Raw genomic sequence first — 19,649 nt, forward strand, 5'->3', positions numbered from 1 at the left:
ACCTCGTGGTCGGCGGCTCGTGCGGCTTCCTGTACTTGTCGAACATTTTCGACGAGCTCAAAGAGCGTTTCGAGATGTTGCTTCTGGGCGATGGCTTCTTGCCGTGCTTTCTTATCCAGGATCTGCCCACTCCCTTGCACTTGTTCCTGGAGGTTTTGTAGCTGCTGCCAAACGGCCTGTCCAGCTGTACCAAGATACCTCATTTGTGCCTCATGGGTATCCAAAAACTCCTGCATGGACCTCGTAAACTGGGCTTGAGTAGAGCGTTTACTCGTTGACCTAGTTTGTGTAGCGGGTCCTCCCTGGAGTAGGGGATCGGGGCTAACAGCCCCAGATAACACCATAGCGTCCTCTGCGGCCTCGTCTGTTACGGCCGAGGTGTCTACGAAATAATCCCTTCGGCCAGCCATTGTAATAAGGGATAATGATGATAGTTCTTCTTTTTGAGGTGACTTCGTTACTCCAAGTGAACTTGTGAGTAACAATATACTGTGAGGGATGCGTACCAGACCACAAGAGTACACTACGCAGAGCTCAGAGTTCGGCTAACAGCTACAAAGGTAGAAGTCTCCAAGGTCTCTTCAGTCAATGTCGAGTATGAATCTCCTTGATCTGATACGGCCCCGCGAGCTACATTATCAACAAAGATTCACTAGAGTTAGCGTATAGAATTCGACCGTCTTCGACGTAATAGTTCAGGTAGAGTTCGAAGTCACGATAGAGTAAAGTATTTTCAAAAGTATAGTCAAATAAAGTTGTAACTCGCGTATCAACGATTTATATTGTTAAGACTCTGATTTCGCCGATGATGGTTTGGCTAGTCAGTGAATGACACAGTATTTATATCCCTCGCTTATGTCTCGAGGACCCAGTCTACTAATAATACAGAATACGCTCGGGGCATGCCCGAGACCCTGAAAAACAACCAAGAACATTTAACGCCTAAGTCCGTAACCCAAACTCTGAAAGCCGCTTAAAACCCCTCAACCCATTTATCCATTCTAATGCACGTTTCCCTGTCGATGTTTCTTCACCATCGGCCGTCTGGTGGGTAATCGTCAGCGTCGGCTATTCGGAGGTCTCGGACGGCAAGGCTACCTACTCAGGCCTCTTCCCACATCGCTTTCCCACATAGCAGAGTCCTCTCATGCCCACAGGTACCGCCGATAGGTACTCGGTCCGCTGGCAGCTTGCGCCGATTCGCTCCGAGCGGTCCGATCTTCGATCTGATTGATTCCAGCTGTCCCTCATATATCCACCGGTACCAAAACACTCCCCTCCGGCGGTTTGACGCTCCGGGGGTTATTATTGGGGTCGAAAACGTGTTTTTTAACTAAGAAAACCGCAACTCCGCATTTGATCACATAACGATCGCACCACACCTCGTGGGTGCGAACCGGAGTTGATAGTGGTATTGCCATTACTATCAAAGGGTATTGGTGTATCTACTAGCCTTTCTCCTCACTCCCGTAAATGCTTGGCATGCCCGTAACAGAGGCACGCTTGGGAAACAGCCGATAGACAGGTTCTTTAAGCCCGGACAGTTGGCGGAGGAAGAGTTTGTGGTATCAGCGGTGTCGCTTGCCTCCAAGGGGGTGATTGACTGGTCGAAGAATTTTCTGGATCATGTCAGGCAGGCGGCATCGGGAGACCCGACATGGGTAGGATTGAAAGAGAGAGTCGAGCAGGGAGAAAAGCTGGGGAAAATGAAGGATATCGCTGAGAAAGACGGGCTACTCTTCTATAAGAACCGACTCTAGATTCCGGCAGATGACCGGATCAAGATCCGAATTGCACAATCAGAACACGATTCGAAGGTGGCAGGACACTTTGGACAAGATAAAACTTTGGAACTCATCACGCGTAACTTCTATTGGCCAAAAATGAACGAATGGATTGACGATTACGTTCGGTCATGTGACGAGTGCCAGCGCAACAAACCCAGCCGCCATAAGAAATACGGTGCGCTTCTTCCACTGTCCACACCACATTCCGTCTGGCAATCAATATCAATGGACTTCGTCGTGCAGTTACCGGAATCAAAAGGATACAACCAAATCTGGGGAGTACTGGATAGGTTCTCGAAGATGTCGCACTTCATCCCCCTAGTAGCAGAAACGACCGCGCAGGATTTAGCGAAGATATTCCTCGGTCAAATCTGGCGACTCCATGGACTGCCTCTTGATATAGTTTCCGACAGGGACGCCAAATTTACTTCAAGCTTTTGGGCATCCCTTATGGAATTGTTGGATGTGAGGATAAGAATGAGTACGTGTGAGGGATGCGTACCAGATCACAAGAGTACACTACGCAGAGCTCAGAGTTCGGCTAACAGCTACAAAGGTAGAAGTCTCCAAGGTCTCTTCAGTCAACGTCGAGTATGATTCTCCTTGATCCGATACGGGCCCCGCGAGCTACGTTATCAACAAAGATTCACTAGAGTTAGCGTATAGAATTCGACCGTCTTCGACGTAATAGTTCAGGTAGAGTTCGAAGTCACGATAGAGTAAAGTAATTCCAAAAGTATAGTCAAATAAAGTTGTAACTCGCGTATCAACGATTTATATTGTTAAGACTCTGATTTCGCCGATGATGGTTTGGCTAGTCAGTGAATGACACAGTATTTATATCCCTCGCTTATGTCTCGAGGACCCAGTCTACTAATAATACAGAATACACTCGGGGCATGCCCGAGACCCTGAAAAACCACCAAGAACATTTAACTCCTAAGTCCGTAACCCAAACTCCTAAAACCGCTGAAACCCCTCAACCTATTTATCCACTCTAATGCACGTTTCCCTGTCGATGTTTCTTCTCCATCGGCCGTCTGGTGGATAATCGTCAGCGTCGGCTATTCAGAGGTCTCGGACGGCAAGGCTACCTACTCAGGCCTCTTCCCACATCGCTTTCCCACATAGCAGAGTCCTCTCATGCCCACAGGTACCGCCGATAGGTACTCGGTCGGCTGGCAGCTTGCACCGATTCGCTCCGAGCGGTCCGATCTTCGATCCGATTGATTCCAGCTGTCCCTCATATATCCACCGGTACCAAAACACTCCCCTCCGGCGGTTTGACGCTCCGGGGGTTATTATTGGGGTCGAAAACGTGTTTTTTAACTAGGAAAACCGCAACTCCGCATTTGGTCGCATATCGATCGCACCGCACCTCGTGGGTGCGAACCAGGGTTGTCATTAGCATACAGAGGGTATTGGGGTATCTAATAAACCTTTTCTCTTACTCCCGTAAATGCTTGGCATGCCCGTAACAGCTTACCCCCCTTCCAGGGTGTCACGTCTCGGGACATCTTCTGACAGACTATGGTTCCAGTAAACCTGCTCCACATATCACCCGTGGTGTCTGTGGAGGGGAAGGACTTAGCCCCGTAGGGTACCTCTATAGTCTCAGGCGTTGGTCCTTCACGGCCTTGGGGTTCCTTCGATGAAAGTCGCGGACTAGATCAAGTACGTCTTTGTTCATAACGTCCATGACTTGGTAAGTACAGTCGCTCATCGAATAGCCCCGCCATTTCACCAGGTATTCCACTAATCCTCTTCTGCTCTTCCGGCTTCCCACAATACTTTCTACTTCATAAAGAACTTCTCCTTCCTTATCAACCTCTTCGGGAGTCGGGGGACGTTGTTCACGGCCTGGGATACTGCTTTGTCGATAACGTTCCAAGAGTTCGATGTGGAACACGTTATGGATTTTGACTTGTGGTGGCAGTTCCAATTCACAGGCTCGTTTCCCAGCTAGTCGGATAATTTTGAACGGACCGAGTTTCTTATGATCGAGCTTCTTGGTGGAGCGACGTGTCTTGATATTGGCCGCATTGAGCATGACCATGTCGCCTATCTTAAAGTTCGGCGGTTCGTCCCTTTTCCGATCGTAGTATTTCCCCATCTTCTCCCTGGTATCTATTAAACGAGCGAGAGCTGAATTGTGAACTCCTCGAATGAAGTGAGCATACAGGTCACTGGTTGGGTTGACCACTTCGGCTTCCGTCGGCCAGTTGGTTCTTGGGTTGTAACTGTAATTGGTATAGAACGGAGATTGGCCCGTGGCGGTGGTAACCGAGTTGTTGTAAGCATACTCCGCCAACGGGAGTAGCTCTGCCCAATCATCTTGCTCGTAGTTACAAAACGCTCGTAAGTAGTGCTCGAGGGTTTGGTTGACTCGCTCTGTTTGCCCATCGGTCTGAGGGTGGAAAGCCGTACTCATTCTTATCCTCACATCCAATAATTCCATAAGGGATGCCCAAAAGCTTGAAGTAAATTTGGCATCCCTGTCGGAAACTATGTCGAGAGGCAGTCCATGGAGTCGCCAGATTTGACCGAGGAATATCTTTGCTAAATCCTGCGCGGTCGTTTCTGCTACTAGGGGGATGAAGTGCGACATCTTCGAGAACCTATCGACTACTACCCAGATTTGGTTATATCCTTTTGATTCCGGTAACTGCACGACGAAGTCCATTGATATTGATTGCCAGACAGAGTGTGGTGTGGACAGTGGAAGAAGCGCACCGTATTTCTTGTGGCGGCTGGGTTTATTGCGCTGGCACTCGTCACATGACCGAACGTAATCATCAATCCACTCGTTCATTTTTGGCCAATAGAAGTTGCGCGTGATAAGTTCCAAAGTTTTATCTTGTCCAAAGTGTCCTGCCACCTTCGAATCGTGTTCTGACTGTGCAATTCGGATCTTGATGCGGTCGTCTGCCGGAATGTAGAGTCGGTTCTTATAGAAGAGTAGCCCGTCTTTCTCAGCAATATCCTTCAATTCCCCCAGCTTCTCCCCTTGCTCAACTCTCTCTTTCAATCCTACCCATGTCGGGTCTCCCGATGCCGCCTGCCTGACATGATCCAGAAAGTTCTTAGACCAGTCAATCACCCCCTTGGAGGCAAGCGACACCGCTGATACCACAAACTCTTCCTCCGCCAACTGTCCGGGCTTAAAGAACCTGTCTATCGGCTGTTTCCCAAGCGTGCCTCCCCCTTCAGGACGGTACTCCGGCCGTCGCGATAGTGCATCTGCCTTCCCATTTTTGGTTCCCGGGCGGTAAATAATCTTGAAATCAAATTCCGCCAAAGACTCAGCCCATCTTGCCTGTCGTCGGTTAAGAACCTTGGTTGTCGAGAAATATTCCAAGTTCTTATGATCTGTGTAGACGAGAACCGTTCGGCTAGGTCCTTCGAGGTAGTGACGCCATTGCTTGAAGGCTGACACAATTCCTAGCATCTCCTTATCCCACACGTCGTAGTTGAGTTCCGCTGGGTTAAGCTTTCGAGAATAAAAGGCAACAGGGTGAGTCTTTCCGTCAATAACCTGGGATAGAATTGCGGCGATAGCAAAATCACTTGCGTCCGTTTCCACGATAGTCTGGCGATCTGGAGAGAAGTGTACCAAGATCGGCGCAGACGTAAACAGGGTTTTGAGTTTTTCGAAGGCTGCTTGGGCCGTCATAGACCAGACAAAGTTCTTAGCATCACCCCTGAGACAATCGGTAATGGGTTTACAGACCCCGGAGAAATTGTGGATAAACCTTCTGTAGAAGTTGGCAAAGCCCATGAAGATTTGTACTTCCTTAACGCTACGCGGGGCTTGCCAATTCGTAACAGACATAACCTTATCCAGTGCCATGGTGACGCCTGCTGGGGCAAGGATGTATCCGAGGAACTCGATTTCGGTGAGCTCGAAGAACGATTTCTTCGGGTTGGCGACTAGATTGTATTCTTGTAGCCTACCAAGAACTTTGCCGACCTAATCTCTGTGCTCCTCTCGAGACTTGCTATATATTAGGATATCATCAAGGTATACTACTACACCTTGATCCAAGAATTCCCTCAGCGCATCATTCATCATATTCTGGAAGGTCGCCGGCGCATTTGCCAGCCCAAAAGGCATGACGAGGTACTCAAAATGTCCGTACCGCGTACGGAATGCTGTCTTCCACTCGTCGCCGTCTTTGATCCTGATGAGGTTGTAACCTTCCTTCAGGTCAATCTTCGAGAAGATAACCGCGCCTGCCACTCAATCTCGTAGTTCGTCCATAAGTGGTAACGGATACCTGTTCTTAATGGACACGCGGTTAAGTCCACGGTAGTCAACGCAAAGTCGTAGACTACCGTCCTTCTTCTTCACAAATAGGATTGGGGCTCCTGCCGGGGATTTGCTCAGCCTAATCTTTCCCAATCGCAACATTTTGTCCAGGTACTCCCGAAGCACCTTCAGCTCGACTTCGGATAGGGAGTAGACGGGTCCCCACGGTGGCTGTTTACCTGGTTCAAGATCTATCGCATGGTCGTAGGATCGATGCGGTGGTAATTTGTCGGCTTCCGACGGTAGGAAGACTTTAAGGAACCCATGGAGCCAAGAGGGAAGAGTTTCGCGGAGGTTAACCGATTCATCTTCCAAAAGACAAATGCTACCGATGAATTGGGCCTCCGGATCGTCCAATACACCCTCGTCCATTTCTATTTGAGGTTCCTTGTCAGTGAAGCATCGACTCTTACAGTTCTCACCATCGTAGGAGACTTCCCCGTTTGACCTTATAACCGGCTTGTGTTCTTTCAACCACCAATTCGGTAGTATTGCATCGATGCCAACCGGGAGAGGGGCGATCTCGAATGATAGCTGTGTTTGATGCCCCCTTGACATTATAATTAATGGTTGTGTAAAGGCGTGTCCCGTGCCCTTCATAACTTCTCCCGTAAATCCAAATACCCGGGCCCGGACGTCTCGTTTCACCTTCGGGACCTCAAAATTATCAACAAAAACAGCAGACAAAACAGGACCAGTTGCACCAGTATCCAATAACACCTTACAAGGTAAACATTTTTCCGCAAAACAAAGGAACTGATTAACGATAGGTCGAGGACCATGAATAGGTTCCTCCAAAATTTTCTGTTTTTTCTCCGGTTGGGACGCTCTCCCTTCCTGCCTTTTTCTTTTCATATTTTTTTGGTTGTTTTCCGTCAGTGATAACATAGCAATCTGGGGATACTCCTGACCTGACTCATCAGAGTCCCCTTTTAAAAATCCTCATCGAAATCCATCTCAGATTCCGATCCGCGTTCTCGCACAAACGCTTGCCCACTGGTATACTCCGCAGCAGCCGTCGCAGCCGGCTTCTTAGCACGGTGCCTCATTCGCTTTCTCTGAGGTTGGGGTTCCGGTGGTTCCATATCGTGGTCGCCATCGTCATCGCGGGTACGCTTTCGGGAGAAAGAGGAGATAGATGCACTACTGTTAGCATCTGAACGACACCATTTCCAAAGATGACCCTTTCGGCCACATCGCACACAGGCTCCATCGGTCTTTCGCTGTTCTCGGACCGGCTGTGGAACTCCTTTGGTGGCTTCGTCGTAGTCGTGGTATATTGGCTTATTCCCCGACTTGTTCTTGCTGGTGCTCTTCTTATCTTGCCCTTTTTCCTTCTCCTCAGTCTGAGCCCTCCCTTTGATCTTAAACCCCTTCTCCTTCTGCCGCGAGTTCCCACCATTGTTGGACTCCCTTCCTCTCGACTCCGCTTTCCCCAACATCCTCATCTGTTCTTGATAAGCCTTGTGAGCCTTGCCGGCTCGTTCCAACTGTTGGATGTACTCGGAGTCGTCTTCGGTTGGATCGAACCGTGAGTGGCGCTCCCGGATTTCATTTGGTAGTCCTTGGAGCAGGGCGGCACGATAGGATGCTCCTTTCATCTGAGCATGCTGGTTCATAATCTCCATTCTCGTCAGGTAGTCCCCGATGTTAGCAGAGTACTTAAACTGCTGCATCTTCATCGCGTTCTCCATAGCCTCCTGAGTGCTTAAGAAGCGTTTCCTGATCTCCTGACGGAACCGAGTCCAAGTAGCATAGTCCGCAGCTGCCGGTCCTAGCATCTTGGTCTCGATGTATTCCATGAACCATTCCTTGGCCAACCCACACGTATACGTTCCAGCGAACAGTACCTTGTTTTTGTCCGTTCGGAACTTCTTGGGTTTCTGCTCGAAGTAGATCTCGCACTCCATGAGCCAATGCCGCAGGTTATGCTTCCTGGCATTATCGAACTCAAAGGGTATTTTGGCGAGCGAATCTACCATATCCTCGTCTTCGGGCGGCGCCGAATTCCGGTTCCCGCCTCGGTTCACTCTCCAATTTTTCCGACCGTACGACCATTCGCTATTATCGTCGTCATCGTCGTCGGAAGGTTCTGGGTCTCCCCCAACGTTTCCTCTTGGTGGGTTTTGTGGAGGTTGCTTTCCACCATTCCCGCCAACTGGAGCAGCTCCCACCGGTCCTCTGCCACTATTGCCCTGCACTGGGCCGGCATCCTCCGGCTGCCTGCCTCCATTTCCTCCTACTGGACCAGCGTTTCCTCCTACTGGGCCAGTATTTTCGGGTTTCTTGCCATTACCAACAGGAACCGTTCGGGGCGCATTAGGGTTTAAAGGAGCACTTGCCACAGAAGGTGCTACTGACAGATGTTGTCGCAGTAGTTCCTCCATCTCGGCTATCCGTTGGTTTCTTTCCGCATCGGACCGCTTGAATTCCGCAAACCAAGCTCGTTGCTCCCCTTTTTCTTGCTCCCGCTCTTCTCTCACGATCCTCAGTTGTCTCTCCACCTCCTGTAACTGATTCTGGGTTTGCAGATGGCTTTGCTCCAGAACCTTATGGTCGGCGGCTCGTGCAGCTTCGTGTGCTTGTTGGACACTGGAGACGAGCTCAAAGAGCGATTCCAGATGTTGTTTTTGGGCAATGGCTTCTTGCCGTACCTTCTTGTCCAGGATTTGTCCACTCCCTTGGACTTGCTCCTGGAGATTTTGTAGCTGCTGCCAAACGGCCTGTCCAGCTGCACCAAGATACCTCATCTGTGCCTCATGGGTATCCAAAAACTCCTGCATATTCCTCACAAACTGGGCTTGAGCAGAGCGTTTACTCGATTGCCTAGTTGTTGTAGAGGGTCCTCCCGTAAGTAGGGGGTCTGGGCTAGCAGCCCTTGATATCACCATAGAATCTTCTCCTCCGGCCTCCTCAGTTACGGCCGAGGTATCTATGAAGTAATTATCCCTTCGGGTAGTCATTGTGATAGGGGATAATGATGATAGTTCTTTTCTTTGAGGTGACTTCGTTACTCCAAGTGAACTTGTGAGTAACAATATACTGTGAGGGATGCGTACCAGATCACAAGAGTACACTACGCAGAGCTCAGAGTTCGGCTAACAGCTACAAAGGTAGAAGTCTCCAAGGTCTCTTCAGTCAACGTCGAGTATGATTCTCCTTGATCCGATACGGGCCCCGCGAGCTACGTTATCAACAAAGATTCACTAGAGTTAGCGTATAGAATTCGACCGTCTTCGACGTAATAGTTCAGGTAGAGTTCGAAGTCACGATAGAGTAAAGTAATTCCAAAAGTATAGTCAAATAAAGTTGTAACTCGCGTATCAACGATTTATATTGTTAAGACTCTGATTTCGCCGATGATGGTTTGGCTAGTCAGTGAATGACACAGTATTTATATCCCTCGCTTATGTCTCGAGGACCCAGTCTACTAATAATACAGAATACACTCGGGGCATGCCCGAGACCCTGAAAAACCACCAAGAACATTTAACTCCTAAGTCCGTAACCCAAACTCCTAAAACCGCTGAAACCCCTCAACCTATTTATCCACTCTAATGCACGTTTCCCTGTCGATGTTTCTTCTCCATCGGCCGTCTGGTGGATAATCGTCAGCGTCGGCTATTCGGAGGTCTCGGACGGCATGGCTACCTACTCAGGCCTCTTCCCACATCGCTTTCCCACATAGCAGAGTCCTCTCATGCCCACAGGTACCGCCGATAGGTACTCGGTCGGCTGGCAGCTTGCGCCGATTCGCTCCGAGCGGTCCGATCTTCGATCCGATTGATTCCAGCTGTCCCTCATATATCCACCGGTACCAAAACACTCCCCTCCGGCGGTTTGACGCTCCGGGGGTTATTATTGGGGTCGAAAACGTGTTTTTTAACTAGGAAAACCGCAACTCCGCATTTGGTCGCATATCGATCGCACCGCACCTCGTGGGTGCGAACCAGGGTTGTCATTAGCATACAGAGGGTATTGGGGTATCTAATAAACCTTTTCTCTTACTCCCGTAAATGCTTGGCATGCCCGTAACAGTACGGCTTTCCACCCTCAGACCGATGGGCAAACAGAGCGAGTCAACCAAACCCTCGAGCACTACTTACGAGCGTTCTGCAACTACGAGCAAGATGATTGGGCAGAGTTACTCCCGTTGGCGGAGTATGCTTACAACAACTCGGTTACCACCGCCACGGGTCAATCTCCGTTCTATACCAATTACGGTTATAACCCAAGAACCAACTGGCCGACGGAAGCCGAAGTGGTCAACCCAACCAGTGACCTATACGCTCACTTCATCCGAGGAGTTCATGATTCTGCTCTCGCTCGTTTAACAGACACCAGGGAGAAGATAGGGAAATACTATGATCGGAAAAGGGACGAACCACCTAACTTCAAGGTGGGAGACATGGTTATGCTCAATGCGACCAATATCAAGACACGTCGCTCGACCAAAAAACTCGATCATAAGAAACTCGGCCCGTTCAAAATTATCCGACTAGCCGGAAAACGAGCCTGTGAATTGGAACTGCTACCACAAGTCAAAATTCATAACGTGTTCCATATCGAACTATTGGAACGGTATCGACAGAGCAGTATCCCAGGCCGAGAGCAACGTCCCCCAACTCCCGAAGAGGTCGATAGGGAAGGAGAGGTGCTGTACGAAGTGGAAAGTATTGTGGGGAGACGGAAAAGTAGAAGAGGATTAGTGGAATACTGTTACGGGCATGCCAAGCATTTACGGGAGTAAGAAGAAAGGCTAGTAGATACCCCAATACCCTCTAATACTAATGGCAACACCACTATCAACTCCGGTTCGCACCCACGAGGTGCGGTGCGATCGATATGCGACCAAATGCGGAGTTGCGGTTTTCCTAGTTAAAAAACACGTTTTCGACCCCAATAATAACCCCCGGAGCGTCAAACCGCCGGGGGGGAGTGTTTTGGTACCGGTGGATATATGAGGGACAGCTGGAATCAATCGGATCGAAGATCGGACCGCTCGGAGCGAATCAGTGCAAGCTGCCAGCCGACCGAGTACCTATCGGCGGTACCTGTGGGCATGAGAGGACTCTGCTATGTGGGAAAGCGATGTGGGAAGAGGCCTGAGTAGGTAGTCTTGTCGTCCGAGACCTCCGAATAGCCGACGCTGACGATTATCCACCAGACGGCCGATGGAGAAGAAACATCGACAGGGAAACGTGCGTTAGAGTGGATAATTAGGTTGAGGGGTTTAGCGGGTTTAGGAGTTTGGGTTACGGACTTAGGAGTTAAATGTTCTTGGTTGTTTTTCAGGGTCTCGGGCATACCCCGAGTGTATTCTGTATTATTAGTAGACTGGGTCCTCGAGACATAAGCGAGGGATATAAATACTGTGTCATTCACTGACTAGCCAAATCATCATCGGCGAAATCAGAGTCTTAACAATATAAATCGTTGATACGCGAGTTACAACTTTATTTGACGATACTTTTGGAATTACTTTACTCTATCGTGACTTCGAACTCTACCTGAACTATTACGTCGAAGACGGTCGAACATCAAATGCTAATTCTAGTGAATCTTTGTTGATAACGCAGCTCGCGGGGCCCGTATCGGATCAAGGAGAATCATACTCGACGTTGACTGAAGAGACCTTGGAGACTTCTACCTTTGTAGCTGTTAGCCGAACTCTGAGCTCTGCGTAGTGTACTCTTGTGGTCTGGTACGCATCCCTCACAGTATCGGATCAAGGGGATTCATATTCGACGTTGACTGAAGAGACCTTGGAGACTTCTACCTTTGTAGCTGTTAGCCGAACTCTGAGCTCTGCGTAGTGTACTCTTGTGGTCGGGTACGCATCCCTCACAGTATATTGTTACTCACAAGTTCACTTGGAGTAACGAAGTTACCTCAAAAAAAAAAAACTATCATTATTATCCCCTATTACAATGACTGCCCGAAGGGATAATTATTTCATAGATACCTCGGCCGCAACGGAGGAGGCCGGAGGGGAGGATTCTATGGTAATATCAAGGGCTGCTAGCCCAGACCCCCTACTTACGGGCGGACCCTCTACACAAACTAGGCAATCGAAAAAACGCTCTGTTCAAGAACAGTTCGTGAGGAACATGCAGGAGTTTTTGGATACCCATGAGGCGCAAATGAGGTATCTTGGCGCAGCTGGACAGGCCGTTTGGCAGCAGCTACAAAACCTCCAAGAACAAGTCCAAGGGAGTGGACAAATCCTGGATAAGAAGGTACGGCAAGAAGCCATTGCCCAAAAACAACATCTCGAGTCGCTCTTTGAGCTCGTCACCCATGTCCAACAAATGCAAGAAACCGCACGAGCCGCTGACCACGAGGCTCTGGACCGTAACCATCGGATTACCCAAACCCAACTGTTGGAAGCGGAGCGACAGCTAAGAATGGTACGAGAAGAGCGGGAGCAGGAGAAAGGGGAACAACGAGCTATGTTTGCGCAATTCAAGCAGTCCGATGAGATAAGAAACCAACGGATAGCCGAGATGGAAGAACTACTGCGACAACACTTGTCAGTAGCCCCTTCCGTGGCCAGTGCCCCCTTAGATCCGAATGCACCCCGAACGGTTCCTGTTGGCAATGGCAAGAACCCCCAAAATGCTGGCCCCCAAACGTCAGGGAATGGCAAGCAACCAGAAGAAGCTGGCCCAGTTGGTGGAAATGGAGGCAAGCAACCGGAGGACGCCGGCCCAGTGCAGGAAAATAGTGGCAGGCGCCCGGTAGGAACTGCTCCGGTAGGAGGGAATGGTGGAAATCAACCTCCCCGAAACCCACCAAGAGGGAACGTTGGGGGAGACCCAGAACCTTCCGACGACGATGACGACGATAACAGTGAATGGTCGCATGGTCGAAAGAATTGGAGAATGAACCGAGGCGGGAACCGGAATTCGGCGCCGCCTGAAGACGACGATATGGTAGATTCGCTCGCCAAAATACCCTTCGAGTTCGATAATGCCAGGAAGCATAACCTGCGGCATTGGCTCATGGAGTGCGAGATCTATTTCGAGCAGAAGCCCAAGAAGTTCCGAACGGACAGAAACAAGGTACTGTTCGCTGGAACGTATACGTGTGGGTTGGCCAAGGAATGGTTCATGGAATACATCGAGACCAAGATGCTAGGACCGGCAGCTGCGGACTATGCTACTTGGACTCGGTTCCGTCAGGAGATCAGGAAACGCTTCTTAAGCACTCAGGAGGCTATGGAGAACGCGATGAAGATGCAGCAGTTTAAGTACTCTGCTAACATCGGGGACTACCTGACGAGAATGGAGATTATGAACCAGCATGCTCAGATGAAAGGAGCATCCTATCGTGCCGCCCTGCTCCAAGGACTACCAAATGAAATCCGGGAGCGCCACTCACGGTTCGATCCAACCGAAGACGACTCCGAGTACATCCAACAGTTGGAACGAGCCGGCAAGGCTCATGAGGCTTATCAAGAGCAGATGAAGATGTTGGGGAAAGCGGAGTCGAGAGGAAGGGAGTCGAATAATGGTGGGAACTCGCGGCAAAAGGAGAAGGGGTTTAAGATCAAGGGGAGGGCTCAGACTGAGGAGAAAGAAAAGGGACAAGAGAAGAAGAGCACCAGCAAGAACAAGTCGGGGAATAAGCCAATATACCACGACTACGACGAAGCCACCAAAGGAGTTCCACAGCCGGTCAGAGAACAGCGAAAGACCGATGGAGCCTGTGTGCGATGTGGCCGAAAGGGTCATCTTTGGAAGTGGTGTCGTTCAGATGCTAACAGCAGTGCATCTATCTCCTCTTTCTCCCGAAAGCGTACCCGCGACGACGATGGCGACCACGATATGGAACCACCGGAACCCCAACCTCAGAGAAAGCGTATGAGGCACCGCGCTAGAAAGCCGGCTGCTACGGCTGCTGCGGAGTACACCAGTGGGCAAGCATTTGTGCGAGAACGCGGATCGGAATCTGAGATGGATTTCGATATGGATTTTTAGAAGGGGACTCTGATGAGTCAGGTCAGGAGTATCCCCAGATTGCTATGTTATCACTGACGGAAAACAACAAAAAAAATATGAAAAGAAAAAGGCAGGAAGGGAGAGCGTCCCAACCGGAGAAAAAACAGAAGATTTTGGAGGAACCTATTCATGGTCCTCGACCTATCGTTAATCAGTTCCTTTGTTTTGTGCAAAAATGTTTACCTTGTAAGGTGTTGTTGGATACTGGTGCAACTGGTCCTGTTTTGTCTGCTGTTTTTGTTGATAGTTTTGAGGTCCCGAAGGTGAAACGAGACGTCCCGGCCCAGGTATTTGGATTTACGGGAGAAGTTATGAAGGGCACGGGACACGCCTTTACACAACCATTAATTATAATGTCCAAGGGGCATCAAACACAGTTGTCATTCGAGATCGCCCCTCTCCCACTTGGTATCGATGCAATTTTACCGAACTGGTGGTTGAAAGAACACAAGCCAGTCATAGGGACAAATGGGGAAGTTTCCTACGATGGTGAGAACTGCAAGGGTCGATGCTTCACTGACAAGGAACCTCAAATAGAGATGGACGAGGGTGTATTGGACGATCCGGAGGCCCAATTCATCGGTAGTATTTGTCTTTTGGAAGATGAATCGGTCAACCTCCGCGAGACTCTTCCCTCTTGGCTCCATGGGTTCCTTAAAGTCTTCCTACCATCGGAAGCAGACAAACTACCACCGCATCGATCCTACGACCATGCGATAGATCTTGAACCAGGTAAACAGCCACCATGGGGACCCGTCTACTCCCTATCCGAAGTCGAGCTGAAAGTGCTTCGGGAGTACCTGGACAAAATGTTGCGATTGGGAAAGATTAGGCCGAGCAAATCCCCGGCAGGAGCCCCAATCCTATTTGTGAAGAAGAAGGACGGTAGTCTGCGACTTTGCGTTGACTACCGTGGACTTAACCGTGTGTCCATCAAGAACAGGTATCCGTTACCGCTTATGGTCGAGCTGCGAGATCGAGTGGCAGGCGCGGTTATCTTCTCGAAGATTGACCTGAAGGAAGGTTATAACCTCATCAGGATCAAAGACGGCGACGAGTGGAAGACAGCCTTTCGTACGCGGTACGGGCATTTTGAGTACCTCATCATGCCTTTTGGGCTGGCAAATGCGCCAGCGACCTTCCAGAACATGATGAATGATGCGCTGAGGGAATTCCTGGATCAAGGGGTAGTAGTATACCTTGATGATATCCTAATATATAGCAAGTCCCGAGAGGAACACAGGGGGCTGGTCGGCAAAGTACTTAGCAGGCTACAAGAATATAACCTGGTCGCCAACCCGAAGAAATCGTTCTTCGAGCTCACCGAAATCGAGTTCCTCGGATACATCCTTGCCCCAGCAGGCGTCACCATGGCACTGGATAAGGTCATGTCTGTTACGAATTGGCAAGCCCCGCGCAGCGTTAAGGAAGTACAGATCTTCATGGGCTTTGCCAACTTCTACAGAAGGTTTATCCACAATTTCTCCGGGGTCTGTAAACCCATTACCGATTGTCTCAGGGGTAATGCTAAGAACTTTGTCTGGTCTATGACGGCCCAAGCAGCCTTCGAAAAACTCAAAACCCTGTTTACGTCTGCGCCGATCTTGGTACACTTCTCTCCAGATCGCCAGACTATCGTGGAAACGGACGCAAGTGATTTTGCTATCGCCGCAATTTTATCCCAGGTTATTGACGGAAAGACTCACCCTGTTGCCTTTTATTCTCGAAAGCTTAACCCAGCGGAACTCAACTACGACGTCTGGGATAAGGAGATGTTAGGAATCGTGTCAGCCTTCAAGCAATGGCGTCACTACCTCGAAGGACCTAGCCGAACGGTCCTCGTCTACACGGATCATAAGAACTTGGAATATTTTTCAACAACCAAGGTTCTTAACCGACGACAGGCGAGATGGGCTGAGTCTTTGGCGGAATTTGACTTTAAGATTATTTACCGCCCGGGAACCAAAAATGGGAAGGCAGATGCACTATCGCGACGGCCGGAGTACCGTCCTGAAGAGGGAGGCACGCTTGGGAAACAGCCGATAGACAGGTTCTTTAAGCCCGGACAGTTGGCGGAGGAAGAGTTTGTGGTATCAGCGGTGTCGCTTGCCTCCAAGGGGCTGATTGACTGGTCTAAGAATTTTCTGGATCATGTCAGGCAGGCGGCATCGGGAGACCCGACATGGGTAGGAATGAAAGAAAGAGTTGAGCAAGGGGAGAAGCTGGGGGAACTGAAGGATATCGCTGAGAAAGACGGGCTACTCTTCTATAAGAACCGACTCTACATTCCGGCAGAAGACCGCATTAAGATCCGAATTGCACAGTCAGAACACGATTCGAAGGTGGCAGGACACTTTGGACAAGACAAAACCTTGGAACTCATTACGCGCAACTTCTATTGGCCAAAAATGAACGAGTGGATTGATGATTACGTTCGGTCATGTGACGAGTGCCAACGCAACAAACCCAGCCGCCATAAGAAATACGGTGCGCTTCTACCACTGTCCACGGCACATGCTGTCTGGCAATCGATATCAATGGACTTTGTCGTACAGTTACCAGAATCAAAGGGATATAACCAAATCTGGGTAGTAGTCGATAGGTTCTCGAAGATGTCGCACTTCATCCCCCTAGTAGCAGAAATGACCGCGCAGGATTTAGCGAAGATATTCCTCGGTCAAATCTGGCGACTCCATGGACTGCCTCTTGATATAGTTTCCGACAGGGACGCCAAATTTACTTCAAGCTTTTGGGCATCCCTTATGGAATTATTGGACGTGAGAATAAGAATGAGTACGGCTTTCCACCCTCAGACCGATAGGCAAACAGAGCGGGTCAACCAAACCCTCGAGCACTACCTACGAGCGTTCTGCAATTATGAATAAGATGATTGGGCAGAGCTACTCCCGTTGGCGGAGTATGCTTATAACAACTCGGTTACCACCGCCACGGGTCAGTCCCCGTTCTATACCAATTACGGTTACAACCCAAGAACCAACTGGCCGACGGAGGCCGAAGTGGTCAACCCAACCAGTGACCTGTACGCTCACTTCATCCGAGGAGTTCACGACTCTGCTCTCGCTCGCTTAACAGACACCAGGGAGAAGATGGGGAAATACTATGATCGGAAAAGGAACGAACCGCTGAACTTTAAGATAGGCGACATGGTCATGCTCAATGCGGCTAATATCAAGACCCTTCACTCCACCAAAAAGCTCGATCATAAGAAACTCGGTACGTTCAAGATTATCCGACTAGCGGGAAAAAGAGCCTGTGAATTGGAACTGCCACCACAAATCAAAATCCATAATGTGTTCCACATCGAACTCTTGGAACGTTACCGACAGAGCAGTATCCCAGGCCGCGAACAACGTCCCCCGACTCCCGAAGAGGTCGATAAGGAAGGAGAGGTTTTATATGAAGTGGAAAGTATTGTGGGAAGCCGGAAGAGCAGGAGAGGATTAGTGGAATACTTGGTGAAATGGCGGGGCTATTCGATGAGTGACTGTACGTACCAAGTCATGGACGCTATGGATGAGGAGGTACTTGACCTTGTCCGCGACTTCCATCGAAGGAACCCCAAGGCCGTGAAGGACCAACGCCTGAGACTATAGAGGTACCCCACGGGGCTAAGTCCTTCCCCTCCACAGACACCGCGGGTGATATGTGGAGCAGGTTTACTGGAACCATAGTCTGTCAGAAGATGTCCCGAGACGTGACACCCTGGAAGGGGGGTAAGTTGTTACGGGCATGCCAAGCATTCACGGGAGTACGAGAAAAGGCCAGTAGATACCCCAATACTCTCTGTACACTAATGTCAACTCCGGTTCGCACCTACGAGGTGTGGTGTGATCAATATGTGACCAAATGCGGAGTTGCGGTTTTCCTAGTTAAAAAACACGTTTTCGACCCCAATCATAACCCCCGGAGCGTCAAACCGCCGGAGGGGAGTGTTTTGGCACCGGTGGATATATGAGGGACAGCTGGAATCAATCGGATCGAAGATCGGACCACCCGGAGCGAATCGGCGCAAGCTACCAGCCGACTGAGTACCTATCGGGGGTACCTATGGGCATGAGAGGACTCTGCCATGTGGGAAAGTGATATGGGAAGGGGCCTGAGTAGGTAGCCTTGCCGTCCGAGACCTCCGAATAGCCGACGCTGACGATTATCCGCCAGACGGCCGATGGAGAAGAAACATCGACAGGGAAACGTGCATTAGAATGGGTAAATACGTTGAGGGGTTTTCTGCGGGCTTAGGAGTTTGGGTTACGGATTTAGGAGTTAAATGTTCTTGGTTGTTTTTCAGGGTCTCGGGCAGGCCCCGAGTGTATTCTGTATTATTAGTAGATTGGGTCCTCGAGACATAAGCGAGGGATATAAATACTGTGTCATTCACTGACTAGCCAAACCATCATCGGCGAAATCAGAGTCTTAACAATATAAATCGTTGATACGCGAGTTACAACTTTATTTGACTATACTTTTGAAACTACTTTACTCTATTGTGACTTCGAACTCTACCTGAACTATTACGTCGAAGACGGTCGAATACTATACGCTAACTCTAGTGAATCTTTGTTGATAACGTAGCTCGCGGGGCCGTATCAGATCAAGGAGATTCATACTCGACGTTGACTAAAGAGACCTTGGAGACTTCTACCTTTGTAGCTGTTAGCCGAACTCTGAGCTCTGGGTAGTGTACTCTTGTGGTCTGGTACGCATCCCTCACAGGTAGGGACTATACTAGGGAAGTCTACAATAAGTGAAACCTCTACAGCAATGATTAAGCTTACACCTGAGCGGCAGCTCATTCATGTAGGCTCTCGGTTGTGTGGCAACCAAGGCTGCAGGTGTTACAAAGGCTTTGACTAAGGGTGGTTGTCTTGGGTATCGGAAACACCTGCTGACGCTTAGAGAAAAGCAGGGTAGCGGTGGTATTGTTTCAGGCACCGAGGAAAGACGACGCCGGAACTTAGTAAGGAGTTAGGAGCAGAGAATAGAGGCCTTCGGAGTATAAGTACTCAGGTTCATTCTCGCCCTTCAGTCCTGTTCTCTCCAGTCTTCATTAGAAAGAAAAACCAAGTTCTTATCAGTAGCAGAGCCCTTAAAGATTATTGAGTTCTAGCGATAGTATCTTTGAATAATTCTGCAACCTGATTGTCTATCTTGCACGGCCGTCTCTATTCTATCCGATTCTATTTCACTTAGAAAGGACCCCCGTTACACAAGAAATACGGTGCGCTTCTACCACTGTCCACGCCACATTCTGTCTGGCAATCGATCTCAATGGACTTCGTTGTGCAATTACTGGAATCAAAGGGATACAATCAAATCTGGGTAGTAGTCGATAGGTTCTTGAAGATGTCGCACTTCATCCCCCTAGTAGCAGATACGACCACTCAGGATTTAGCGAAGATATTCCTCGGTCAAATCTGGCGATTCCATGGGTTGCCTCTTGATGTAGTTTCCGACAGGGACGCCAAGTTTACTTCAAGCTTTTGGGCATCCCTTATGGAATTATTGGACGTGAGGATAAGAATGAATACG

At 49.5% G+C, this 19,649-nt stretch overlaps 4 protein-coding genes across 4 annotated transcripts; 2 read left to right on the forward strand and 2 right to left on the reverse strand.

The window, feature by feature from the left end:
* Positions 1 to 1,147: 1,147 nt before the first annotated feature.
* On the forward strand, positions 1,148 to 2,394 carry H6S33_005082 (uncharacterized protein; the record flags this gene model as incomplete). The annotated part of the gene is made up of 4 exons (XM_044836429.1): positions 1,148 to 1,212; positions 1,496 to 1,661; positions 1,761 to 2,268; positions 2,348 to 2,394. 4 exons carry the CDS (start codon positions 1,148 to 1,150, stop codon positions 2,392 to 2,394), a joined length of 786 nt encoding a protein of 261 aa, XP_044690295.1.
* Positions 2,395 to 3,393: 999 nt separating this feature from the next.
* On the reverse strand, positions 3,394 to 6,951 carry H6S33_005083 (uncharacterized protein; the record flags this gene model as incomplete). Its single annotated transcript, XM_044836430.1, has 3 exons — positions 3,394 to 5,757; positions 5,815 to 6,020; positions 6,096 to 6,951. The coding sequence occupies 3 exons, from the start codon at positions 6,949 to 6,951 to the stop codon at positions 3,394 to 3,396; spliced, it is 3,426 nt and encodes a 1,141-aa protein (XP_044690296.1).
* Positions 6,952 to 7,028: 77 nt separating this feature from the next.
* On the reverse strand, positions 7,029 to 9,059 carry H6S33_005084 (uncharacterized protein; the record flags this gene model as incomplete). The annotated part of the gene is made up of 1 exon (XM_044836431.1): positions 7,029 to 9,059. One exon carries the CDS (start codon positions 9,057 to 9,059, stop codon positions 7,029 to 7,031), a length of 2,031 nt encoding a protein of 676 aa, XP_044690297.1.
* A 2,967-nt stretch (positions 9,060 to 12,026) lies between these two features.
* H6S33_005085 (uncharacterized protein) lies at positions 12,027 to 14,078 on the forward strand (the record flags this gene model as incomplete). Its single annotated transcript, XM_044836433.1, has 1 exon — positions 12,027 to 14,078. The coding sequence occupies one exon, from the start codon at positions 12,027 to 12,029 to the stop codon at positions 14,076 to 14,078; it is 2,052 nt and encodes a 683-aa protein (XP_044690298.1).
* Between the last annotated feature and the right edge of the window lie 5,571 nt (positions 14,079 to 19,649).

This window comes from Morchella sextelata (assembly GCF_020137385.1).
Source record: "Morchella sextelata strain SCLS chromosome Unknown scls_19, whole genome shotgun sequence".
NCBI lineage: Eukaryota > Fungi > Ascomycota > Pezizomycetes > Pezizales > Morchellaceae > Morchella > Morchella sextelata.